The sequence below is a fragment of the Lissotriton vulgaris genome, chromosome 5 (assembly GCF_964263255.1).
Source record: "Lissotriton vulgaris chromosome 5, aLisVul1.2, whole genome shotgun sequence".
Lineage (NCBI taxonomy): Eukaryota > Metazoa > Chordata > Amphibia > Caudata > Salamandridae > Lissotriton > Lissotriton vulgaris.
In genome coordinates this window covers 1,262,825,125-1,262,852,984 of record NC_141693.1, presented here as the reverse complement: position 1 = coordinate 1,262,852,984, position 27,860 = coordinate 1,262,825,125, and the positions used below count along the sequence as shown (strand labels likewise).

The 27,860-nt window shown below is 44.6% G+C and overlaps 1 protein-coding gene across 1 annotated transcript in view; it reads right to left on the bottom strand.

Moving 5' to 3' along the window:
- LOC147712429 (mitochondrial glutamate carrier 1-like) overlaps positions 1-25,434 on the bottom strand; it is a 327,075-nt gene extending 301,641 nt beyond the window's left edge. The window contains exons 1-2 of the mRNA XM_086923106.1: positions 25,315-25,434; positions 14,294-14,419 (exon numbers count right to left, since the gene is read on the bottom strand). Coding sequence (XP_086779232.1) covers positions 14,294-14,419; positions 25,315-25,334 — 146 coding nt within the window. The 5' untranslated portion in view covers positions 25,335-25,434. The remainder of the gene's footprint in view (positions 1-14,293; positions 14,420-25,314) is intronic.
- Positions 25,435-27,860: the final 2,426 nt, after the last annotated feature.

Genomic DNA, 27,860 nt, shown 5'->3' with positions numbered 1-27,860 from the left:
TCTACGACACTCCACTCTAAACTATTCCACTGTACACAACTCCACTCTTCTCTTCTTCACTCTATGCCACTCAACTCTATGCCACTCCAGTCTATTCCATGCCACAATACATCACTTCACTGTATGCTATTCCAATGCACGCCACTCCACTGTACGCTGCTCCACTTTACGCCACTAAAATCTACCTCACTCCAGTCTATTCCACTCCACTCTGTCATTCCACTCTACACCACTCCACTCTACTCCACTCTACACCACTCCACTCCACACCACTCCACGCTAATCCACTCCACGCTAATCCACTCCACGCTAATCCACTCCACGCTAATCCACTCCACGCTAATCCACTCTACGCTAATCCACTCTACGCTATTCCACTGTATGCAACTCCACTCTGCCACTCTACTCTATGCTATGTCACTCTATGCCACCCCACATGACTGCACTTTACCACACTCCAATCTACACCACTCCACTCTAAACCACTCCACTCCACTGTATGCTGTTCCGCTGTATGGCACTCCATTCTATGCCACTTCAGTCTATGCCACCCCACTGTCTGCCCTTACACTCAACTGTATTCCACTGTAGGCAACTTCACTCTGCTCCACTCCATTCTACTCTATTCCACTCTATGAAACTTCATTCTATGCCACTACAGTCTATGCCACTCCACTGTATGCTAATCCACTGTTCACCATTCAACTCTTTGCCACTCCACTCTATGCTAGCCAACTCCAACTCACCCCACCCTACGTCAATCCATTCAACACTATTCCACTGTACGCCACTCAACGATACACCACTCCACTGTACGCCACTTCACTCTAAGCTACTCTACGCTATTCAACTGTATGCAACGCCACTCTGTGCTATTCCACTGTACGCCACTACTCTCTACCTCACTTCACTTTGCACCACAACACTATAAGCTATTCCACTCTAAGACACTCTACTCTATGCCTCCCCACTGTACACTATAACACAGTACACCACTACACTCTACCCAACTCCACTGTACCCCAATCCACTCTACAACACTTACTCTAAGCCACTCCACTCAACACCACTCCACTTTACGCTATTCCACTGTACACTACTACACTGTACCTCACTCCACTTCACACCACTCCACCCTATGCCACTCTACAGTATGATACTCCACTGAATGCCACACCACTCTCCCACACTCAACTCTAAGCAACTTGACTGTAGAGTACCCCACTTTATGCTATTCCACCTTACGCCACTCCACTATACACCACTCTTTGCCACTTCACTGTACTCTCCTAAATTAAAATATAGTCCACTCAACAGTCTGCGCCCCTCCACTATATCACACTGTGCTCCACTTTATAGCATTCCAGCGTACAACAAGGTACTCCTTTCAAAGTGAGTCTACTGTAGGCCTGGGCAGAAATCACAGTATTAAGTGACAAGAAAAACTCTGCGGTGCTCTGTGGAGTTCTGCAAGAGGTGGAGCGAGGTATGTCGCACTTCTCGCGCCAAATATTTTAGTGCCTGTAGTTTGGCCCGTGCTGTAAAACCACAGTGAATAGCACCAGAGCAGTGCAAGAGGGCGCAGCTTTTTTCTGCCACTCGAGTAGATGTTTTAGTTGAGTGACAGCTCCCTCAACGTGAGCAGCAGATTTCTCAATGCAAGCGGTAGCAACCTGCCGTGTTTGCTCACTTTGAGAAATCTCGCCAGGAGGTGGTCTAGCATTGGATTTTCCTCGCTTGCAATGTTAAGTTGGTAAGCCATGAGGGAAGAAAAACTTCGCTCCTCACCGCTATGCAGAATTTTTCAGAACGCTGCGCTCTACACAGAGCGCTGAGCAAGAAAAACTCCACAAAGTATACCGCTCAGGCCTAGTCTACAGCACTCTACTTTACACTATGCCACGGTACAACACTCTACTACACTTGCTGCAACTACATCTATGCCCCTATACCACACTTTACTATTCTATACACTTAGAGACACCAATCCACTGTACTCCGCAACTTTACTCTATGTCCCTCCACTTTATGCTACTCAATGCCACTCAACTCTACAACAGTCTATGCCATGTTACCCTACCATACTCTGCCACATTATACTCAACGCAACTCCACTGTACTACACAATAATTCACTATTTGACACTCCACTCTACTCAACTCTACAACACTTTCTGACACTATTCAATACGCCAGTCCTCTGCACTCTACAACACACTACTCCACTCAACAACACTTTACGCCACTGTATGCCACACAAGTCCATCCTACTCCCCTCCACACCAGTCTGCTCTACTGTACACTACTCCAGGCTACGCCAAGCCACTCCACTGGACTGCACTCCACTCTGCTGCACTGCAGAACCTAAACTTTACACAGCACCTTAACATTACTATAACTTTATTTTTTCTTTCTTTACAAACCTAACATAAAGTACAGTAACATTAGAAATTTTAAAGGTATACCTTAAATTTACAATTCACTCACTACCTTCAAATTATTATAACTCTAACACCGCTGTACACAGTGTGTTCAAATCAGTAGACACACTACATTCGCTATAACTTATATAATGTACATGCACTGTTTAGACTCTTTTATATTACATCGCTTAAACTGTCTGAAATCATAGCATTTACAAAAACATTTATGACATCGTAAATCACATCATTTGTGAGAACACAGTGCATGGTAGACTGGCGAGTTATAGTTAATGTAGTGTGGCTACTGAGATCACTACACTGTGCATGGAGGTGCACGACATAATAAATTGAAAGTGGAACATAAATTATACATTTTAGGTATATCTTTAACATTTTGCATGTTTGTGTACTTTAAGTTTGGTTTGTATAGAAAGAATGACTAAAGTTAAGTAATTTAATGGTGGTGCGTAAATTACAAATTCAAGGTATCACTAGAAATACTAGGAAACAGCCTAATCCCCACATTTTAGAAAGCACATCTCTAATATTTCAATTTACTAGATACAGACAACAGCAAGGTGTGCTTGCATGTTTCAATGACCCTGATTTTGTCAACTCCGAGCATTGTGTGCATATTAAAATCATGTTTATAACAATGTGGGGCTTTCACCTAGAGCATTTTCAAATAGGCTTATCCCTGTCCACAGCTTGCCCTATCACTGTGTGAATATTGAAATTCACTTAATTTCCCTAATAATTTGTGCCCCTCACTGTGTTTGTACTTAAATCAACTTTCTTTTGCTTCAAGCTTGTGTTTCCCGCTTGGTGTATATGTGAAATGAACCTGTTTTTGTCAACTACAGATGCCTTGCATGTAGGGCATATTTTGATCAACTTTATTAGGCTAAACAAGTTGTATTGAAAACATATATGAACTTCTGTGCTATTTATGCATTTCAGATAGCCTGGTCTGCATTTAGGTTTCTGTTCCTTTTTATATTTAGTACAGGGCTGTACACCAGGTTTCCCAGGTGCATGGTGTACTTGTAGTATGTGGGCTGGTATGATCCTCATGTGTCAGTCAGTCAGTCAAAACACTTTATTCGATTACTTAAAATCATAAAAGACAATCTAAAACCATTTCATATCAGTTTATACAATCAATCAATAATAACAATCACTATACAAAAAACCGTTTAAAATCAGATAAAAGTCAGACAGGAGTATTCTATACAGTAGATCTTTTGGTATTACTCTGTACAGCAGCCACCAGAAAGCTAACAACAGACAAAATGACTTGGGTACTGCTTAGCATCTGGAGATAGGTAAGAGCGGGCCTAACTTGTGAGAACCCCGCCTCTCTAAGGATTGGTAATGAAAACTTTCTCCGAATCTCCGCGTAATGATCACAAAACATAACAAAGTGCATCGTGTCTTGTATGGAGAAATTATCACAACTACAAGGGTTGCTGTTTTCAGGTTTACACCAAATGGGGAAAACGCCAAGTGACAAATGAATTAGGTTGAAACAGGATCTAGTTAAAAGCTGGCGATGAAAAGATCTAGTAACAATTTTTAAATATGGCTCAAGTGAAGGTGAAGTTAACAATACATAGTTAGCTTTTACACATGATTTCTTCAGGTCCAACTCCTCACGTTCCAATGACAACATAGTTAAAAAAAATCTTTGTCCGGCTTTTGTCCTCCCCTGTAATAGAGGCCGGTGAAGTGTAAATCTCAGGACGCCCTAGTTTTGTGAACATTGCTTTGATGTGCATTAACCAGGGTACCCTACTAGCCTTATCCAGGGAGAGAGAATCACCGATAACCTGATGGTTCAATGTAAGTTCTTGATTCAACCAAGTCTTTATCCATCAGATCAGTGGGGCAACTTTCAACTGATTGTAACATAACCCAGTCCTAATTCCGTGTGCAATAAAAATGTAGGGGTAGATTGGGGTACTGCCAAAAGAGATCTTAAGAATTTGTTTTCCGCCACCTGGATCTTCTCATGATATGTATACCCCCATAACGAGGCGCCATACGTGGCTATAGCCAGGCATTTAGCTTTGTAAACATTCAAGAGTGCCTCCATCGGTCTTGCCCCCAACCGCTCCGCAAAGCCCATAAGTGCTGCGGTAGACCTAGCTACAGCGTTACTTTTTATGTTCTGTTGAGGTCCCAAAGTACCTCTTTCATCGAAGAGGACCCCAAGATACGTAAAGACAGGCACCTTGGTTACCTCAGCACCATTACAGAAAAAGGGTCGGAGCTTTAAACCCCTGGAACGTTTACCAACCACCATAACTTGTGACTTTTTACTGTTGACCTTCAGATCCAAAGATCCCATAAAATCCCCGAAGGAATCCAACAACCTCTGGGGACCGAGGCCAGTACGGGACAGTAGAACAGCGTCATCCGAGTGTAGGAGAACCGGGATTACTGAATCTCCTACACGCGCTACGTCCAGAGAAGCCCCCTCTAAAGATCTCTCCAGTGCATTAATATATAAAGTAAAACGGAGGGGGGCCAGGATACAACCCTGCCTAACTCCCCGCCTTGAGCTAAAGTGACTGGTGCATCTACCATCCTGTGTAACCCTGACTGACGCTAAAAGACCTGATGTAGGACAGCTAAAAAATTAATCAAGGGTGGGTCAATGCCTATATTCAACAAAATTGTCCAGAGTTTTTCCCGGTTAACCAGATCAAAGGCCGAAGAGAGGTCCATAAAACCCATGTAAAGGGACCCCTCTTTGGCCAATGTATATTTATTTATCAGGAAATGTAGTTTCAGGCATTGATCCAATGTGCTTCTCTTCTCCCTGAAGCCATATTGAAGATTGCAGAGGACCCCTCTGTCGTCTAGCCAATCTCTTAGTTTATATAGGATGACTCTGCCCAAGATTTTAACAGCCGAGTCTATCAAAGAGATTGATCTATAGCAAGAGGGGTCCCCTCTCTGCTCCTTTTTAAAAACCGGATTATAATTGAGGTGGCCAGGATGCCGGGAACCCATTTTTACTGGAGGCATTGTAGACATTAGTAAGAATCTTTGCCCAAAAAATAGGGAAGGTACTATATAAGTCCGCAGGGACACCGTCCGGGCCTGGGGCTTTGTTTTTGGACATTTCTTGTATTGCTCTTTGTACCTCAACCACTTCAAATGTTAGGGGGGGTGATGACTGCTTGAGCGCATTAACATTTTCTACGGAGGCAGGACCCACATTACCATAAATCTCACTAAAATGTGAGAGCCATTGTTCATCTGGGATGACACAATCCAGGATTGAATTCTCTTGCCCTGAAAAAAAGGATGGTTGATAGTTGCCCAAAACTTACCAGTGACCCGTAGAACATCCAGTGATAAAAGATTGTGCCACGCCTCAGCTTTGATTTCTTGCTTACGGTTGGCAATAGCCATTTTGCATATTTTCCTCAGGCTGAAGACAGAGTTCCTATCTCTAGGTCTCTTATTCAAGGCTAGAAGAAGAGCACCATGGGCTTTGGTACAACTGGTATCAAACCATCTTTGTAACCGATGAGGCCTTACTTTGCATTTATCCTTTAAATCATTTGCAATCTGGCCACACATGGAAACATAGGCACCAATAATTTCACCTCTAGGAGCAGTGCTACCTAAACATGTGGCCAGATTTGCATCAGCCTTAATGAAAAGATCCTCACAGAAGGCTTCAGGGACCACCCTGTCCCATTTAAGCCTTCTACCCTGATCTTTTGTGGTCAAATTGCTCGTCTCTACACACTCCCTAACCCTTGAATCAATAGCTTCGCCCATGTCCATCTCCAGAATGACCGGGTTATGGTCACTGAACACAGAGGGCAATACTTTGTAGGATGAGACCCTAGCTACCACACCAGCGGATAAAATAATATAATCAATAACAGTTCCAAGGTCTTTACCTTTAAATGTGGGGACCCTCTCCTCCCCCTCGCGTATACCTGCCTCAAATAGGTTCATATTAGATAAGAGGTCCTCCAGGGCTTCTCACTGCCTACTGTGTTCAAAGTGTGGGACCACAGTGCCTGGGGGGCCTTGGTAATTATCTAAAACACATTCCCATCTACAGGGGTGAATATTAAAATCGCCCATAATAATAATATCGAATAAAGGGTTATGTTTTGACTTATAATCTGCTAATATACCGTCCAGGGAGCCTAAATGTTGATTAATTGACTCGCTCTCACTGGCATTATAAAAATTAATTAATAAAATATTAGGCAGATTTGGGATAACCCACTCAAGAATTAAAATGTTACTCAAACTTGACTCCAGCATTTTCAGGGAGCCTTTCAGTTTTAATGAGATGAGGAGGATTAAACCACCTTTTGATCTGCCCCCTAGCCCCGGAATTGCTGGGACAACGAAACTTATAAAACCATCCAGGCTAAAACACTTGGATGTATCCCACGTTTCCTGGAGGGCAATGATGTCATACTGTTTTATAAAGTCCAACCAGATGTCATCACTTCTCTTATGTCTAATACCTGCCATTTTCCAGCTTAGGAATTTACATGTTATTACCTTAGTTAGTTGACACTGTGTTTTGATCATTCAAATGTGGGACTGGGACATATAGTCAGTCATTGTCCTCCAGATTTGCTAACGGGGAAACCTGGTTTAACAGGGCTATATCAGTGTCTCGTTGTTCTAAAGAATTACTGGTAGGTTGTGGAAGAACTGATACAGTTCTCTCCACTCTCAGTGGAGACCCTCTTACAATTTTACGTTGGGGAACGTCACAAATAAATTTGGAACCAAATAATGTACTCTTCTGGGTAAGCAATAATGGTTGTTTGTTATAAGATTTTATATGTGCAGCTACAGGGGGATAGAAATAACCCAGTGATATTGGTCTGATCCCTGGGTTGCCTATCTCTGAGGCATCCCAGAACAATCTATCAGCCACGTTACGCCTGTTGAAATTGACTACCACACAGTCCCCCTCAATACTTTTAGGCAGCGCCCAACCCAACCCACCCGTCAAGCCATGATGATACTAGGTGAGATATCTAGACCACCGCTCCTGAGTTGGTTGCACCAGTTTCTAGACTTCCTAAGGAGGTCTTGGGTAGTTTCAACTGCACCATCGTTTAGAGGGTAACCCCTGTGAGTACAGCCACCAAAGGGGCAGCATCTGGAGGGAGATCCAGGGTAATACCACGTAAATTTGTAGGCCTATTACTACTAAAAGGGGTCCTAGCGGGCTTCTTGCACCCATATCGATAATTCCTACCCCTTGGAATTCTCTACGGGGTAAGTTACCATTTGCTAGATGCGGGTTATTACCAGTGGCCCTCAATCTCCCAGAATATGATGCACAAATAGAACACTCTTGGACTAACTTAGTACTGCCATGATGACCCTTCTTAGCCTTAGAGTTAGGGATATGGTGTTCCTGGGACTGTCTCACCAGATCTTTCTGCCCTCTGTACTCATTTATAAATTGGTCAATATGTTCACATGTTTTTACTAAACCCGCAACACCGGTATTAAGAGAGTCCACAATGTCCTTGGCTATGCCAACAAGAACTGGCTCCTGCCATGAGTTGAACATTTCTTTCACTAGTTGAGCCAATTGTTCAGGAATACTTAAGTCAGTACCTTTTTGTCACAACTGCAGATTTTGTTCGTTTCATAGACTTCTTTGGTCGTCTGCGTTTCCCCAAATTACATTGAAATAAAGGAGCTGATGGTTTTCCTCCGTTGACACAGTCTATACCCTCACTTATTGCTGAGCCACTTTTAATCTCATTCACAGACGTAGGATGAGTGATCACAACTACCGGCTCCAAGGGAACATTAGGCACGGGCATGACAGGCACAATATCAGACTCATCACGTGCTATGGTGGGGAGGTCCAAACCCAGTTCCTTCTCTGCATTTGCAATCTCCTTGCTTAAAACCCCCACTGCCGACGTTAAATAGGAAATAATGGATTCAGACTTTCTCGGCACCTTTGCCTTTTTGCCCTCCTGTTCCCCATTACTCTGCTGCTTTCGCTTACCCATTTGTGTAGGTTAGAGGGGTGGCCCGGCCCATACTCCTTAGGCCTCAACGGCCACAGATGGCCCGCCCTTTGCCCGGGCTCAGCCCGGCGACCGCCCGCGCGCGTCCCGCGTTGCGTGAAGAACTAGTTGAATAAATACATCCTGGTGATAGGGGGAGGGGCCGGCAGTCCATTTGTGGCCCCCGCGGCAAGCTGGGACTTGTAGGCGGTGTTATATGCCCCCCGCGCTGGCTCTCCAAAGCCCACACCAGCGATGTGTCTCCCCTCATGTGTTTCCATCATACAAGCATGAAATCCAGGCACATAAATAGCTATGGTCCTTCCCCTCTTATGGAGTTCACAGATTCATCTTTGAGTGGATGGATGACTACTGCCTACTTAACAACTGCCCCTATGGTATCCAGTCTGGTAGCCGAGGAAAAGAGTAGCAGGCTAGGTGTGTCTCCTGCTTGGTCCGGTTGCAGACTGAAAGTGCATAGGGCTAAAAATTCTGCCTCTTCTCCCATAGACATCAGCCCCTTTTTTAGAAACTGCTATTGTATGGTCTTGCACTCAGGAGGCTCCATGATTCGTAACACCCATACCAGGACTGACCTCTACTGAGGCCTGGCTTCATTTAACCACCGGATATACATAGTTGTCCTGGGTATAACAAACCTCCAGTCACACAGGGTGGAGACCCTACAAATTAAATGTCACTAAATGTCACTAATGGACTGCAACACCTATTGTGCCATCAATTACAGTGACCGTTTTAAACATGACTTTAGGCATACCATTGGTGAAGAAAGATTTGTATAAATAATAAGAAAAAGTAACTTTTAGAAAGTTACCTTTTCTCTGACTGAAGTTGCTGAAAGAAAAATTTCCATTTGTTCTCCCACTTCTGCCAGCCAGTAATTAGCATTGACTATGATTGGCACTTTATGCTTCTTGGCACTAATCCCACTTCTTTTAAACCAATGTTATTATGTTTTTAGACGATTACAGCAAGTATCTCATAAACATGAAATCATCACATGGGTATAGTCCCAAAAAATAGAGCACCTTACAGGGATTCTTCTTGATTGCAAAAAATGAATCCCATATAATTGTTTGCATTTCTGATAACCATATCACTTCATACCGTCCATGGAGCAGACAGATTACATCACACTTTAAGATGCATAATACATAAGCAAAGAATAGCATGAGAACTTATGAAGTTAAACAATCAATAGACAACAATATATTTAGTTTGTGCTGTGCAAAGAGTGCTTCTATCGCTACAGTCTAATGTTAGTGTTGAAATGTACCAGGAGATTCGGACCACTGTAGTTAAATTGGCTAGGCTGCCCATGGAGTTTTCCAGTTCTTACTTTGCACAAGGTGAACAGTCTAGTTTTTATAAACAGTCTTTTTTGGGTTAGAACACCATCAAGTCAATCAAAATAAGGGAGAACAAAAAGCCCCTGCAGAGAACCATGGTCTAGTGATCTCGTGTTAGGTTGCCCTTTTTCCAGAGGGATTCTTATGGTGCGTTTTGACTCTTGTCAGACAAATCAGGTTTGACTGTGTCTTAATCAAACAGAGTGGTAGAAAAGGGGGTGGTGATGAATGGAGGATCTGAACCAATCAAACACTCACACCCAGTCAACAGATCTGGGTTTAACCCATCACCTTTCTTTAGCCCACTCTGCCACCCCAGTTCAGACATGGCCATATGCAAATCAGTCTGACCCTGTGCCTCATGGGAACAGTCCATCACCACCCCCTTTTGTACCGGTTTGTCGCCATAAGTTGGCAGGGTATGCTCAGACGTGAGTCCCTTGCTCACTTTGCCACTGGATTCAAGCAAGCCGGGCTGACGACGGCTGAAATGCCAGAAACCAGTCCTCAGAAGCTTGTTTCCGGTCCAAGGAAGGCATGGCTTGGCAGTTCGGGCTGGACTGTTCCCATGAGGCACAGGGTCAGACTGATTATCATATGGCCATGTCTGAACTGGGGTGGCAGAGTGGGCTAAAGAACGGTGATGGATTAAACAAAGATCTGTTGACTGGGTGTGAGTGTTTGATTAGTTCAGATGCTCCGTCCATCACCACCCCCTTTTGTACCGCTTAATCAAACAGCAACAGCTTTCAAAGAATAATCCCATCTATTGGGCCATCATGCCAAAATTCAGAAGTGCTAAAACAGGAAGTAGTTATTTTGGTCTCCTAGATCCTAAAGCCTATATTTCCTTGCCTGTGGGAATTCAGCAACCCCCTTCCAAACTCCTATTCAGGAAGGAGTTAAAGTCCTGGCTTTTTGCCTTAGAGGGAGCTTTGCCATCAGACTTGGGTAACCCCTCATCTACTGTGTCAGTACTCTAGCACTGGGACACTCCTCCAGGAGTAGCTACACGCTTTACAAATCGCATTATTAATATCTCTGTAAATAACACTTGGTACACAAAAGTGGTGCAATGCCTCATCGGATGCGATAAGCACTATATTAATGCCAATACTGTAGAATAGAGTACAAGTTCATGTACAATTAATCGCACTCATGCTCTGCAAGATTTTCAGGTGGCTCCCAGTCAACACCAGAAGGACCTTCACACACACCCTTGTCACCAGCAGGCTAGACTACAGGAACGCACTGCCCGCATCCTAAATAGCTTTCAGATAATACAAAACTGAGCGACCAGACTCATCCTCAACCTCACCAAAGTTACCTACATCATGCCGTAACTCAGGAAGCTACACTGACTCCCGATCCAGAATACATGCCGGTTCAAAATGTTGACCCATGCATACAAATCCCTGCACAACGATCTGTTTCTCTCTTCCTCTCAGACACCCTCCGGATCCACCAAAGCAACAGCAGAGAATGCTCCTTCTCACTCTGGGCATATTTGCTGCACTTTTCAAATCCTTGATTGATTGATTGATATCAGGGTGCTAGAGTTAATACGATATTAACCATCTCAGCTGATGACCAATATGGAAACATCCCAGTAAGCGAAAAAAGTAAAGAGAACTACAGGTTCCATAAAGCTTACATTATGGGTCTTACCTTAATAGGAAAAGTGCTTACTAAGGAATCCTAAAGGGCATTTTGTTAATACGTAAGAAAGGATAACAGTCCTCCCAGAGAAGGCATCAGTGCAAAAATGGCCTCTGATGAGCTTGAGTTGTGAGTGAGCAGGACTTTCACTGACCTCATGATCTGTCCTGCCTCTCATTGGTAGCCAGAGTCTGAACCCCAATGCCCACACCAAAGGGCAACAGGCCAATTCCCTGTTAGATGTTTTGGTTGCCTTTTTCCCTGCCAGGGGCCCATGCCTTGCCAGAAGAAGGGAGGGTAACCCGGGGGTGGGAGGGGGGAGCCTAGGCCAGTGCCCCCATGGTGTCGCTGGGAATGGTTATAGAGTTTGATCCATACCCATGTACCTATGTGCAAAGGCTTCGCCACTTGTGGAGTGGCTTGACCTGCTTCGTCCCGCCCACCCTTGCCCCAGCAGCCCTGGTTTGCCTGCGATGTAGAGTTAATTACCCCTACTTGTTCGCCAAAATGAGCTATTACCCCTATGGGTGCCCTGCTCCACTCTGCACTTGTGTTTCACTGTTATCTGCAGCTTTGTCTTCATCCTAGCCAGAGTTGGATCCATTGGCTGCCACTGCCCTGGCTACAGGCACCGTTAGCTGGCCATTGTAGCTGTCCTCACTGCTGCTATCCGTTCCCCCTGGTCTTTGAACATGAAGATGGTGGTGGTCCATGCTGTCCTTTCAACCCCTTGCTAGGACCCCTGAGCCATCCACCTGAGCCCTCTTTGGCCTTTGTCTTATTGTGAGACCATGACTCTGTGTGCCTGTTGCCAACATCCTGTTTGTGGAGGCCGCTGTTCCGGCTGCAAGCCCCCCTCACCTAGATCCAGGTGACCGCAATCTGCCTGCTGCATTGCTCTTAACCCTTGACACCTTTCAATGGGTAGTGCTCCAGGTACCTGTATCCTTCTGTGCCAGCATACCCAGCACTTGCCTGCTTACCCACTCTCTGCCTTTGTCTGCCGCCAACTCACATGCTCTTCCAAGCAGCTCCTGCTGGTCCGCATCCAACTCTGGACCATCACTTACCCTTTGCTCACCCACTATGCTCCTCTTTGTTTGCTCACCTGCATCTCCTACTCCCCTGTGTCACTCCTGTATCTGTCAGGCTTGTGGTCCTCTCTTGCTCTGTCTATCCCTTGCTTTGCAGGCCCCATAATCCTTCTCACTGGGCTCAAATAAACTATGCTGCCGTGGGCTGGGTTTTAACCCTTGTCTTGAAATTGTCTGTGATCATAGGCTGGAGACCTTGCCTCTATGCTGCAGTTGCTGATGGTGCAGACCTCTGCTCTTTTCAACACTTGAAAACAATTCCCACCAGGCTCCTCTTTGTTTGCTCACCTGCATCTCCTACTCCCCTGTGTCACTCCTGTATCTGTCAGGCTTGTGGTCCTCTCTTGCTCTGTCTATCCCTTGCTTTGCAGGCCCCATAATCCTTCTCACTGGGCTCAAATAAACTATGCTGCTGTGGGCTGGGTTTGAACCCTTGTCCTGAAATTGTCTGTGATCATAGGCTGGAGACCTTGCCTCTATGCTGCAGTTGCTGATGGTGCAGACCTCTGCTCTTATCTACACTTGAAAACAATTCCCACCAGGACCCGCAACCAGAAAAAAACCAAAAGTATGTCAGTCGTTAAAGCTCTTTGCTGCCCACGCCTTTCCGCAAGTAACCTCCACAGCCTTGCCCTCGACTGCTGGCCCTAAGGTAACGATCCGGCTGCCAGTTGATTTCGTCGGGTGGACATCAGGGGGCGCTGTGCTCCTCAATGCACTGCCTGGCTTCTCCTTCTAGAGACTCCCACCTCACAGCGCAGTGTCTGTTTGTCCACTCTGCTGCGACAGGCATCTCCCTTCATCTGTGATGCATATGGGCCCCTTCTATATGCCGTGGCCGGACCGCTGGGTGTAGGTCGTGGTCCCTTCTTCCTGGTCCACCTGGAGTGCCGCCTTCTGGCAGCTGTGCGAGATTTTCTCTTCAAACCTCTGGCAGTCAATGACATCACTTCAGATGGCACTCCCCTGGGATTTTGAGCCTAGAACCATGTTGTCTTCTTGGTCGGCACTTCTGCAGTGGGGGCAGCCAATCCTTGGGTTTCAATCCTTCCGTGGGAAACAGCAGTCAATCCTTGAGGGCACCAGGGGCGGCCTTAGGCATGTGCAAGCTGTGCACCTGCACAGGGCCACCAAACTCCAGGGGCCACACGCCAATATATATCCTCAATATAATCATCCTCTGAGGATGGATACATATTTGCGTGGTGGCCCCTGGCAGGGATGTGGCGGCCCCTGGCAGGGATTTGGCGGTCTCCGGCTCTGTTCCACTTCCAAACACCCTGATCCCCCCCCTCTTCACTGGCCTCTGCCCTGCCCGGACCCCAACTTCCGGGGCCCCCTACCTATGCTCCCTGCCCAGGGCCACCATGAGCCTAGAGCCGCCCCTGAGGGCACACAGCAAATGCAGACTGCGAAGCTACTTGCCTCTACTATTCCTTCCCATGGGCCCTCCTTGCGAATGGTCCATTCAATTGCCTCTCGCCAATCACGGGACCCGCTTTTCGTGGCTTGCAGTAATTACGCCTCCCGGGTGACTGCCCTCGAGAGACGTCTACACGGTCCCCTATGTAGTCCAGCTATGCCTCCTCTATATTTTAAAAAACAACTATACATAATAAACTTATACATGGCAACATCTCTTACCTTTTCACAACTTAAATAAATGCATATATTTTGTAATATTATTGTGCGTCGGTACTGTGGGCTGCCCATACTCACATGCTTTTGTAGATTTGCTGTCCATTCCTCTGGTTTTGCAACCTAGTCTTGGTCAAATCAATCGGAAAGACACAGGTAACGCCAATGATCCCAGCAACACCTCCATTGATGAGTTTAGCAGGCAAACTGAAAGAAAAAAGCCAATTGATTCACAGGAGAAACACTGCAACAATGCATAAACAAATAATAAAACGCATCTTCTCTGCACATCTCTGTAGACTTTCCCCCTTCTGGTTTAGCAGTTCCGTTATGCAACAATTTCTTACAAGAATTTCGGTAAATTCTCCAAACTAAATTGGATTTTCATGTATGAATCGAACACAATATTCTTAATCACTGAATTCATTTAATGGGCAGGGAGACACAACTATCAAGAAAAACAAAGTCGGCTGAGACCATGACCCAGAGCCTTTGCAATCACATCAGAATTACATGAGACTGGCTCTGCTCATGATCCTATAGAACACTTCAACCAATATTTGTCATTAGGAGCATACAATTAAACTTTACCACTCAGTTATGCCAGTAACCATGTAAGTGCTGGTATATTCTAATGAATATTTTTCCATATTAAAATCAATAAACAAAAGGACAAGATTATATCATATGTAATAACCCTTCTGTTACTGGATATGTCCTCCTAAAAATTATACCAGTTCGGTTCTGCAAAACATCAGGTGGATATTATCCATTAAAAAAATATATATTTTTCTTATCTTCATTAAATATGTTTCATAAGTACCAAAAAAACATAAATGTGCAGAAAGTCAGACTCTCAATCATCATGCTACATAAACAAGAAGTCTCAAGTCTCAAAGCTACCTATATGATATCTATGTGACCCAAACACACAACATATCAACGTTCCCTATACAATAGCTTTATACACTACATTAGGACATACCCCTACTGGAAACGACCCTCCGAGAAATGGAATACTATACCTGACTGAGGGGGGGGATAGATCTGTGACTGGGGGTGAATGTTTGACAATATTCAGCATTCTGTCCATCATATCTCTGTTTTGCAATCTTTGCCCTCAATGGGAAGGGCATGCCCAGACGTGAGTCCTGTGCTTGCTACGCCACTGGATTCAAGCTAGCCTGGCTGATATGGGGTGATACCCCAAAACTGGTCCCAGGATGCTTGTTTTCCCATCCTGGGAGGAACTGGCCGGCAGTTTGGGCTGAACTTTTCCCATGGGGAGCAGGGTCATGACTGATTTCTATTCCACTGCATACAAACTGGAATGACAGGGTGAGCAAATAACAATGGATTTATGCCCAGATAAAGGTTTGACATTGTTCAGCATTCCCTCCATCATCTTTTTGGGTTGTGGGAGGTGATAACAAGCACTGAGCTGACAGACCCCTGTCAATAGGAGACTCCCTTTTGTAGGAAAGGGGCCAGTATTAACAATGCCATCAGCAAGACCTCTGACCTCCTGGTCAGGTACTCTGCTCTCTGCCCCAGTAGCTCCGCTGTTGTGCGGCTGCTGCTCCCCCTACACCTCTTGTGGAAGGTAGGTGTTCGAGGCCCTCCTCCACCCGCAGGCTCCTGCCTGCGCCTCATCCCTGGTGGTCCAGTGGGAGAGCCTTGCTCTTCTGCTGGTCCACTGTTGTCTGTCTTTGTATTTGTGCCTGTTTTCTGTCCTTCATCTGTTATTTTTTGTTATTGTGCCTTTGGATTTGTATTTTCTGTTTTTCTGGTAATTTTTGCCTGTTTGTGTCCTCCGTGCCGTATCCTTTCCCACTGCTGCTGCTCCTGCGGCCTCTCCCCCATGCCAGTTCCCGCTTCCACCTCCCGGCTGCGCTTCCCTCCCCTTTCCCAATTTAATGGTGACTGCTGCTCGGGCGTGTGAGCAAGACCACTGACCTCCTGGTCAGGGACTCTGCTCTCTGTCCCAGCAGCTCCACTGTTGTGCCGCTGCCACTGCCCCCTGCACCTCTCTGACAAGTTAGGTGTTTGAGGCCCTCCTCCCCCCCCAGAGGCTCCTGTCTGCTTCTCATCCCTGGTGGTCCAGTGGGAGAGCCATGCTCTTCTGCTGGTCCGCTGTTGTCTGTCTTTGTGTTTGTGCCAGTATTCTGTCTTTCATCTGTCTTTTTGTTATTATCGCTTTGTATGTGTTATTTTCTGCCTTTCTGTTTATTTTTGCCTGTTTGTGTCCTCTGTGCCTGTTTCCTTTTCCGCCACTGCTGCCCCCGTGGCTCCCTCACTATAAACCGACAGATCAACACTGTTGCCTCCACCTGTTTCAATACACTCCGCATCCTTCATAAGAACTTCAAATGAATCCACCCAGTTGGAATCCAGAGTCCCAGTCCCAACAGTCTCTTCCTTGGTTAGAAAATCAAACTGCAAACCAGCCCCAGACCATTAAGCAAGGGTTGGTTTTTCCCCAGCAGTCACTTCAGTTGTTCCTTCCTTAACAGAGGTTCCTCTTGATCACAAAATGGGTCCAAGCCTCTTCAGTCTCAATCCATTTCTGGTCCATTCCAATGTTCAGGGGTTTTTGCTCTCATAGTTATACCCCTAAATGTTTTTAAAGTTCGTTGTGCCCTGCCTAAATCAGTTCTGGGTGTCTCCCTCCCAGTGTCACCGTTCTCCCTTTGATACTGGGGTCTGGATCCTTAATCATTCAGCAGGAGATGAGTCAATTGTTTTATAGCAGCAACCCAGACCTCTTTACAACTAAATAAAGCAAACTATCATAACAGCTCTGAATAATATGTATAGTACTTGTAACTATTGTAAAGTTTTGGTTGGTCGCATTTAGAAATTGTGGAAACCAAGTTTCATGTGTTACAAATTGACCACTTTTTGTTGTGTGGATCCATTTACACTGGGGACACAAAGCACTACTATAATTTTACTTTTTTGTGTACTCTATATATTCTTTGTATGAGATAAAATATTTATTGTAAATACAAACATACGTTTTCATGGTTTCCTTTCCCTTTGACATCAACATAACATTTTAGCATTTCAATTGTGCATAACATTATCATTATAAGCTATTATAACTTCCACCAGAACCGTTGCTTCTCTTATACTCTTCACCTCCTGGATCTTCTCTTCACCTACTCTCCAGATGCAGGTCAGCCTGGTGCCATCTCAACCCCTCCCTTGGGTCAAGACATCCCCCAGCTCCTCTCACCTCTCAGATCCAGACCGAGAATCCACATTCAGCAAAGACACACAGAAATGCTTAGAGCACAACACTCAGCTACTTTCTTAAAGAGTGGTTCCTGAACACAGTGACAAAACCACCTTTATAGAAAGATGTGTTTTGACACTGTGAGTTCATACATACTAAACTTTCTCCTCTCCATTATAAACTTATAGGAAACTAGGCTAACAAAAAACAATACCCAGCCTCCCCTATTCTGTCTTATGGGCAGGACGGCCTTTCACCAGTGAAAACGAAATGGAGTGTTTTTCACTGTCGGGACATAGCACACACCTCCGTATATGTCCTGCCTTTTACCTACTCTACACCCTGCCCAGGGGGTACCGGTCCCTACTACAGGGCTACTCCATGTGTATGCAAAGGGCAAAGTAAGGCCTGACAAGTAGTTGCGCTTGTCAGGACACCTTGCTAACTTAGCAAACTGGGGGCAGGCCCTACACTGCAGGCCTGAGTTTCCTTCTCTGCGCGCCTTTGCATTAACAGCCCTGGCACACGCAGTGCACATCACTAGGAACTTTACTAATCAGGCAAACATACCAATCATGGCCAATCAATTACCATTACACTTTACATAGGAAACACTCGTACTTTGACACTGATCAGCAGTGGCAAAGTACCCAAATCATCTAAATTGGCAACTCTATGTCAGGAAAACAGTCTAGGGGGAAAGCATAAAGTTTCTGGAACTTTAGCCCAAAAGACTAAGTCCTACACAACTCCCTCACAGCCAAAAACTAGGATAGACCAATCATTACCTTGATGGACTTCCCGGATTCGGGCGATACATTCAGGATGAAGGCCCTCTACCACAGGGACAACCTCCTGTTCCATGCCTTTCTGACCCCAGAGGGTCTTCTTGATCACTACTTCCTGAGCCAACAATGCTGTTCCATGGAAACCTTCTGGCCAGGGGGACCTCTCAAGAGGTTCTGATCCCATGCCAACCCCACCCTGGAGTGGTACTCTGGGAAGGCCCTTCGGGCTGGATATTACCTCCAGTCATTCTGTTCTCTAGGTTAAGAGTGGGTTTACCTTGGTCACTCCTAGGGGACTCAGCCCAACTGGCTGTACACTGTCCCATTGGTGTCCCCACCGGGGAACACAACCCTCTCTTAATCTTCCATTTCGTTTTCTGGGCCTGCCACTTAGGAATGGCACCCACAAACTTCAGAAAGTCAGAGGCTCTGGTAATAGGCTCCCCACGCCCTCCAGACTCTAGGTGTCTGTCCTCACACCTCTGGAAGTGGGCACTAGGCCTCCACCCGGGGGCTCCCCACCACCTCCCCCAGTTTCCTGGGTGGTGCTGCTAATCCCTGGGGGTGCTGTGTACTCCCCCCCCCCCCCCCCTCCCTTGAGACAAGGGGCTAGCCAGCAACCCCTTCTCACTACTCTGGGATCTCCTTTTGCAAGTTGGCCCTTCTTCAATCTCTGGGGCCTTTTCAGGCCCCGGACTCATGACCAGGGGTCCGGTTCTCATGGAGGCTCCTGGAAATCAAGGAGCCCACACCTTAAACTGGGGTGGCACAATCCTTGAAAATAATTTCTGAGCCTAGGCTCCCCTGGGGCCAAACTGGAAAGCCCCTCCAAATCAATTACCATGCTTACCACTTTCCAATCTTCCAGTGCACGCTTGTACTCATCCACACTTCACACTGGCTGTGCGCTGCCATCAATCACACTGGACTCTGTCTGTCTACCCTTAATGTCCAGTTCCCTCATGCTTAACTCATGAGCGAAGAGAATCCATTTCTCTTCCAACGCAAGAGCATTCCTGCTCTCCTCTGCTTGAGTTTTAAGTTTTAACACCTCCAACTCATGCAGTCTGACCCTTTGGTTTTCTTCCAATTCCTCTGGTGAAAAACTCCTCTCTGAATGGCTACTACCAGCCCCTGTGGCTGGTCCCTCCACTGGCAAATCCTGTGGACCAAATCCATTCCCTGGGTCATCCTCCTCCACCTCAACATCACCCGTCTCCTGAGCCTCTTTTGCTTTCCACCAGGTCCTCAAGGCCACTTGCAGCTCCTCCTTCTTGGCGCTACCCTTCATGGGACATCCCAAAGCTCTGCAGAATTTCCGCAATTGATCAACCTTGTAAGTTGACAATGCCTCAATGTTAAACTCCAATTCTGCAGCCTCAGCCTCACCGGCTATATGGCTCTCCCCGTGAGACATGATGTGTGGTTTAAAGGTTATTCAGCAATAGACCATCGGGGTCCGGTTACATGAGGGATTGCGCAGGTACAGAGCGGGTGCCTAGCAGCGAAGGCAGTGTGCCACTGTGCTACCACCCCCCTTCCGAGACTCATGGTTATACTCTAATAAACTCAGTTTATCTCAAACACAAGAACCTAGTGAACGTGGCTCCTCTCATTAGGAGGCCGATTAAAACGATTTTTGTTTTAACAATTTTTCACAATTATAACCTATGGTCAGGGTGAGCCTTAGGGCGCCCACACCGCCAAGGCTCATCTCTTTTCGGTCCTGAAGAATGCCTCAATAATGATTATACATAGGCAGATACATGTTGACCAAACACTAGTGGATAGGGCTGGACAATTTATCTAGCTACTATATCCCACACTTTGTTTTTATACATGTCTGATTGGCTAATAATAACATTTGTTTTGTGACACAATCTAGACATTTTTAACTCACCTTCACTGAACACACAAAAAACAGCTCCACAGTAATTCTGGCGTTGAAGCACACCAGGGTGGCATTCGGCCTCTTCTGATGGGGCCCGATGATGAAGCATGTCACCAACCAGGTTGGTGAGTGAGGGCTTTATTAAGAACCTATTTGGATTCTTGACTTGTGCTCTATTCATATGATTAATCAAGAGGCACACTCTTCTGTTGTTGTTGAGTACTCAACAATAGAACCGCCAAATCAAATCAACATGTTGTTGTGTCGTGGTCTGCGATCAGTTTATGATGTACACCAATTACTGTGAGTGGTTTTGCACATATGCTTTTCAATCACGTTAGGATCATATCCCACCGCCCTGTCGCCAAATGTTGGAAGCCGGAGTCCCAGTCCTGCACTACTGTCACCAAGTGCGAGACCCAGGGCTTCCCACTCAAAGGTAGGCCAAGAAAAAACACAGTTTTAGATAGCCTCCTTAGTAGTTTGGTACAAGCAGCCAGGCCTATCTCCAAGGCACGAGTGTACAGTATGTGCAACCACGCTCACAGCAACCCACTGGTGACACCACAAATGGACTCCACACGAGTTTGATTAAGATGAGTATAAACTTTATACAAAAAGATATACGATCAGACCACACCATACAAAAGCCAACATACAATAAAGGGTTATATTCGTTTGGGCTGGCTGGTAGGTTCAAATCCCAACCACCGCTTTCCAAATGCTATGCTGGTCATAAGGTTAGAATCACACACGTTTCAATGGAAAAACAATAGTGCGCTACTTAAAGATACAATTGTGTGCTGGGCAAAGGAGAAATAATACAATGCGTAACGATACACCCCGGTCGCTTGCAATGGGAGAAATAATGCATTGCCTACCGCTACAATAATGTACTGCACAGTGAAGGATTAATGCAATGCGTCACACCGCAATCACGTACTTAAACGTACGGAAATGAGGACATGTACAGGTTATACTCAGTTTTGGTGGACAACTTCAGTCTACTGGTGATTGTCGTTTTTACGTTTTTACAGACACAGAAGAATATTTGCTTTTTTGAGGTAAATGTCAGTGAGCTTGATTGTGGAACTTTTAGGACATGTTGTATATTAATGACGGATCATTTCTATGATTACAAGAGATGTATTGATAATCGCATTTGAACTAATTGCTGGGGTATTTTACTCTACACATGTCTAAGTAGAGGTAAGCGAGATGCTCGAGTCTTATGGGGTATTGTGAGAGGGCTAACCAGGGAAGTACTTGTTTTTATTTAACATAAGTATTTAGGCTTGTTCTCTTCACTCACAGATTGTACGTTGAAAAGATAGAACTTATTCTTGTGTCAAGGCCTGAATGGGTTTACATTATTAAAACAAAGGTGAGACCTGGGCTTTTTCTGGTTTACATTTGAGTAATCACAGTGGTCTGCTTGAGTTCATAATGTAGAGGGTCAACAGATTTGGAAGACATTGAATGGTTGTAACAGACTTTTTTCGGTTGAGAAAAACGTCCCACATGGTATGGTTTGAGACCTGGGGTCTTAGATAGGATAGGAAGGGGAACTCATGTCAAACAATATTGGAATATTTGAGATGTCATAATAAGGTTAGAGTTCAACCCTTACTTTGTTATATATATTTTCTGCAGAATTTATGGAACTGTTGAACATAAAACTTGCCTCCTCTTTGCTGGGTCAAGTGTTTCTTTTCTGAGGTAGGCCCAATAGCAATGACAGCCCTTTAGAACTGTAGTGTTTAATAGTGTGTGTGCATTGCCCTAGATTTATGACAGTAGATTGGGGGAATTGGAGGTTTCTATGTTGACTAATGAGAAGAAAACGTGATATATCACACATTTTTACATTTTCCACATATTCCTTATTTTACTTATATCCCGGTTATAGATTTTCACACTTTCATTGGGAGGTCGGAGGCTGTTTTGTACAGAGATACGGATCAGCATTGATTTTGCTCACATACAGTTATTGTTCTTGGAGGTAGGCCACCGTCATTCTCTTTTTAGATATTTCAAGGAGAACATGAGCTCTGATATGAATACATTTATTATCAATGGTCAAGATGTGTCTTCATGTTAATGAGTATAGATTGGATGTTTGAATAGAATGTTAAATAGGCAGGTATATATGGATGTGATATCATTAATTCTGGTTTAGTAGGCAATGATCATGTTCTCTTTAAAATACATGTTATTATGTTCGACTTATTCTGTGCTTTTTTAACTTTTGTTTCTACAGCCCTGATGATGTCTGTTGCCGGACGAAACGCGTTGGCTGTACTGTGTTCTGTATACTTTATGCTTTTGGATTAATTTGGAACCATTGATTTTGATGAAATGCTGTCGCCATCATTTGATGAACTTCACTTCAATAAAGAACATTGGAAATCAACAATTTTGAACCTGCAAACATTTTTCAATTACATGACGCTCCTTCAGCTGAAATAGTGACTTTCTGGATTGTTTGGGGTCCTAACGGTAGACCCCTTTGAGGTTGAGTGTTCGGGCCTTTGTAAATTGGTCGATAATTACTAATATATATACTTATTTCTTTGTGCTTATCCTTTCACCTATACCGTTTTTCCCAAATTGCACTTCGTCAGGGTCAAAACGCCCTTAGGCATGCACCTGCAAGGCCATTAAACTCAACTTGACGTGCAACATGCAAAGAGAATCTGCGTTTCATCGAAACATAAAATTGGAAAAACTCTCCTAAAAACTATTGAAAATAATCAAGTCTATCAACTTTAACACAAGGCCAAACTTCCTTTTTCTGTTTAACATTTGCCTAATTTTTGAACATAATGCACCTGGTCAACATTCACCTTTAACCCGAGCCCAAAAGTTTAATCTTTATCAAGCTCAAATAGGAGATGTGACTGCCGTCGGTTGGATGGTTTAGTGAGTTGTTGAGCTATGCGGAGTGAGCTCCTGGTAATTCATTAAAATCCCTGCATGTCTGTCTCAGCCTTTCATTGTTCTGAAGTCCCGTTAATTTGACCTACTATTACTATATGTTATTTACAACAGCAAAAGCACAAATAACAAGATTAAGCGTGATGCATACATGATACCAATGGCCAGCATCATCTCCTCTCATGATATCAACATCGTCATCTACGTCAATGAAATACAACTCATTCTCTCCCTCATGGAAATGGTGCCCAGTAACTGGATAAAGCTCAATGCCTGCATGATTGTAATCGCCTACTGGATGATGACCAACTTTCTAAACCTGAACATCAACAAGACCAAAACAGTTATCTTCGGAAAGAGCACTCACCCCAACCACACGCAAAGAACCTCGGGATCATCATCATCATCAACAGCAAACTCAACATGACCATCCAAGTCAATGCCATCATCACCTCATGCTTCCATACCCTGCAGATGCTGAAGATTTTCAAACGGCTCCTATTCTGCACCATGAAAACCCTCATGCATGCTTTGGTCACAAGCAAGCTGGACTATCTGAACACCCTCCACGCTGGGTTCAACAAATTATCATGAGAAGGCTGCAGACCCATCAGAACTCAGCAACCAGATTTATTCTCAACCTCTCCCCCTGCACTCACATCATACCACACCTGGAGGAGCTCCACTGGCTTCCCATTCACAAATGAGAACAATTCAAACTCTTGACCCACATTTTCAAGGCACTACATTACACTGGCATTACAATTGCATCTGCTTTCACAAACCATTCAGACACCTCCACTCATCTGGACTGCTACTTGCACAAATCCCATGCATAATGAAACCTAGATCTGGTAGTAGGACCTTCTCCTACATCGCTCCTAAAGCATGGACCGATATGCCACTATGCATAAGTGTCTCCTCCTCACTTCATGAATTCTGCAAGAATCTGAAGACCTTGCTTTGCAAGTAGTTCTGCTAAGCCCTAGGTGTACCTAGACTCACACCTGCTCTGCACCAGCATACCCTCCTGCATGATAGTGTGTTCAACAAATCTGCATATCATGCATGGTGGCAAAATGCTGTTGCATGCCATACCAGAAACAACATTGGCTCTCCTCAAGTGCATCCTACATGCCACTCCACACCTCATCAAGGTCTGGAGAAATATGACCACATCACTCCCACCGTGGAGGAACTCCACTAACTACCACTGCCGGCCCTCGCCATTTCCAAAACCAAGGGACATCGACTAGAAAGCAATCATGACTGGCACCCTACCTTTCTGGCTGACAAGCTCATTACCTCTGGTAACTCCTGGCGCACACACACACACAGACAGAACACCCTCCGTTCGGAGTGAAAAGTGGAAAAAACAGCAACTGTCCTTCCACATTTGGCATCTGGGATTTGGAACAACATCACTGGAGCAGTCAAGACGACCAAATCTCTGTTGCAATTTAGAAATGATTTAAAGACACGCCTCTTTCAGGGACACTACATCATGACAAAGTAATAGTCCACTTCCACTCTCAGAAGCCATGCTCCCCTTCAATCGTTCATTAACTGTAACTGTTCTTTTGACTGTGGAAAGCGCCTTCTGCCTTTTGTCTGTGTTCCCGCTACACAAATACCACATTGCTTCATTCTGCTGTAGCAGTCTTACCTCCCCCTAGGCCTTTCACCCATGAACAAAGAAGTAATGTATTTGAGGTACTTTAAAATACCTTCATTCGGGTACCAAACCAGATGTCAGGTACAGATTGTTCACTGCTGGTACAAACAAAAGTCTTAAAGTGAGAAAGCATATCGCGGACTCTAGGGTCAAGCAAAGGCCTTCTCTTGAGAACAGTGTTGACAGCGGCCAGCGGGACTGAGGTGGGGTTAGGAGTAAGAGGTCATAACAGGAATCCATGATATAACAATATTATGGATGTAATTTACATGCTTTTAAAGAGAAAGATAACCGATCCATCCATTTTTTAAAACTAAACATACTTTTAATGTTTCATATCATGCCCCATATCTTTTTACATAAATAAGTAATCAACTTGTTAAAAATCCCGTCACCATAAATATTATTAAATGTTTGAATTAATGCTTCAATGTAGGCACGTGTAAAGTGTGGGCGATGGCTGCATTGACATACATTGCACTTGTGGCGAATTACAGAAATTCATGGCTCCAGTCGCATAAACACGAGCACTTTAACTCCCGCGATGTCATGCCTAACGAATGTTTCACTCACCTGATCTGTTTCTCAGACATCTTTCTAAGGTACGAAGCGAAGCAACTTAAAGCTGCTTTGGTCACTGGAATAAGCTGCCGCAAGCTTGAGTTGGTTCCTCCAGCAGCAGACACCAACTGGGCCCTGCAAAAGTAAACCAAAGCTTTACAAGCACCAGCTGCCGTCCATAAATAACCCATCAGCTGAACACACAGTCTATTTCTGAAACTCAACATCTGCGCTTCCGAGCGCCCCGGGCTAGCCAACAACAAGACAGACACCTTCATTTACACAGTACGCATGGCAATACAATAGTTTAGAACTGCCATTGTACCTTGGGGTAGCACCGCGTAATTAATAACACACATGTAAATAGACATCAGGTATCAAATGAAAGTCAAACAAGAGCTACACAGAAGTGTAGAAAGAAATAAAGTGCTACTGTGGGTCTACTGGAAAATTAACAAAGACCTGCATGCACTTTGTGGGGAAAATTTGCTAAAATCTCACGCAAGGCAGTGCCGCAGACAAAAAAGCTGTGCTGCGTTTCGCGAGAAGACGAGCGCTGGAGAGCGCAGTATTTATATAAATATGACACTCTCCTCCCCACTCCCTAGTGCCGCTAGAATTAGCTGCTGTGCGCCACTCACACGCCTTTGCACCATAGTGCAGGGGGGGTCTGCGCGAGTCTAGCATAGGTTTTGTACTAGAAGGATAGCCTTAAAGTATAAATTCCAAGCTCAGTACGTGTGTTTTACAGTGCAGCACACATACAAAGTTGGAAAGGGAAGGAGAAATGAAAGCATTTCTTCTTCATAGCGCCTATTTGAAATGGGTGCTATTTTCTCACGGTAAATACTGTCTACTTTTTAGGTAAATAGGGTTCAGCACCAGAAACCTTTGGTGGTTGCATGGGAATGCCCATGCACCTTCCATGGTACACCCCCTTGGAGCTAAGTAATGCAAAGCAGTGCACTGCTTTGTGTTACTTTCAAGTATTTTGCAGCACTAAACTAGTTTAGCGCTGGAAAGTAATTTAGTAAAAAAAAAATTGTATAGTTTTGCATCACTTTTGGGATGCATAAACTGCGTTAAATTTTAGTAAATAGATTTATTTCTGTGAAATGCATAAATGTGCATTTCTTCAACTATAGAACCTTTGGTTTTTTGTACAAGGAGGTGTTCACTGTTATTACAGGTGTTTAACATGCACTCAACATTAAAAGCTTGTACTTCTCCTGTCTTCGATGCAGTGGCGGCTGGTGAAGTTTGAGAGTAGGCTAGGCTTGGCTGGGGTAGGGTGTTTGTGGGGGTTAGTTGGGGGTATCGTGGGTTACGTCAGGGGTTCATGTTAGCGGGGCACATCACTTTTTGTGAGTTCAGTCATCATTTCCTCTTCTCATTCTATTGCAAGGCCATGGTGATGGCCTGGACTTACAATGCCTGAAAGATCACGTCCCTAGCTAAAGACGCACATATTTTCATCGCTTCCCACTTTCTGAGGCCTCTCTCAGCCATGCCACAAGATTCTGTTTCCTTGCACTTTGATGTTACCCTACTAATCACCCAGAATGCCAACCCACCCAGGCTGAAGACAGGCTGGAGCCCAAATACACACCTCTATTAGTCACGATTCAGCATTTTGAACAGGTAAATAACTTGCATTTTTATGAAAATAGTGCTTTTTGCTCCTCGTTATTGTGTTTTTGCAGTTGCTCAGGAACAGGGCTGCCCAACGTAGATGCAAGATGGCTAAATAAAATGCATGTCAGATATTTAGGATAATCACTGGTGATATGGAGACATTTTATTGAAATTAATTGCAAGCACATCTATTTTATGAGGATTTCCTAAAACGCTGGCAAGGGTCTGGCCCTCCATAGCCTCTTTTGGACATGCCTGATCGAGGACAAGTATTTCAGAGAGTGAATACCTAATTAGCTAATTGAGGATCCCTACTGTAAAGGCCGCTCACACTATCTTTTCCTCATTCCTGCACCCTCTTTGAGGATTATTTATTTTATTTATTTATTTATTTATTTATTTATGCGTTTTTATATAGCGCAGACTTTACCGGAAGGCATCAGGGCGCTACACAAAAGGAACAGTAATGATACATGAGGAGAAAATTACAAGTGAGTAAATTACAAAAGCAAACGTTAAGTTAAATTAGGCAAAAGTGACAATTGTGAGCAAACAAAATACATGAGGTAGCAAACAGTGCAATACAGGAGGAAAAAGTGACATGTGTGCAGGTTACAGAAGAAAACAAAGTACAATAGAGGTATAAAACTGCAATATATGGCAGACACTCAAGCACAAGAACAAACGTTACGTAGGCAATGGTGGCACTTGTGCAAGTATCTAAAGCAAACAAAATGTGAGAGGTAGCAAACAGTGTGTTACAAGAGAAAAGTGGCGTGTGCATGTTACAAAAGAGTACCAAACATAGGCACAAGGATAATACTGCAATAAATGGCAAACACTCCGACCACAAGAATAACACTGGAAAGGCACTTCGATAGTCATGGAGAATAGAATTTTCAATAATGGGAGGTCTTCCTTCA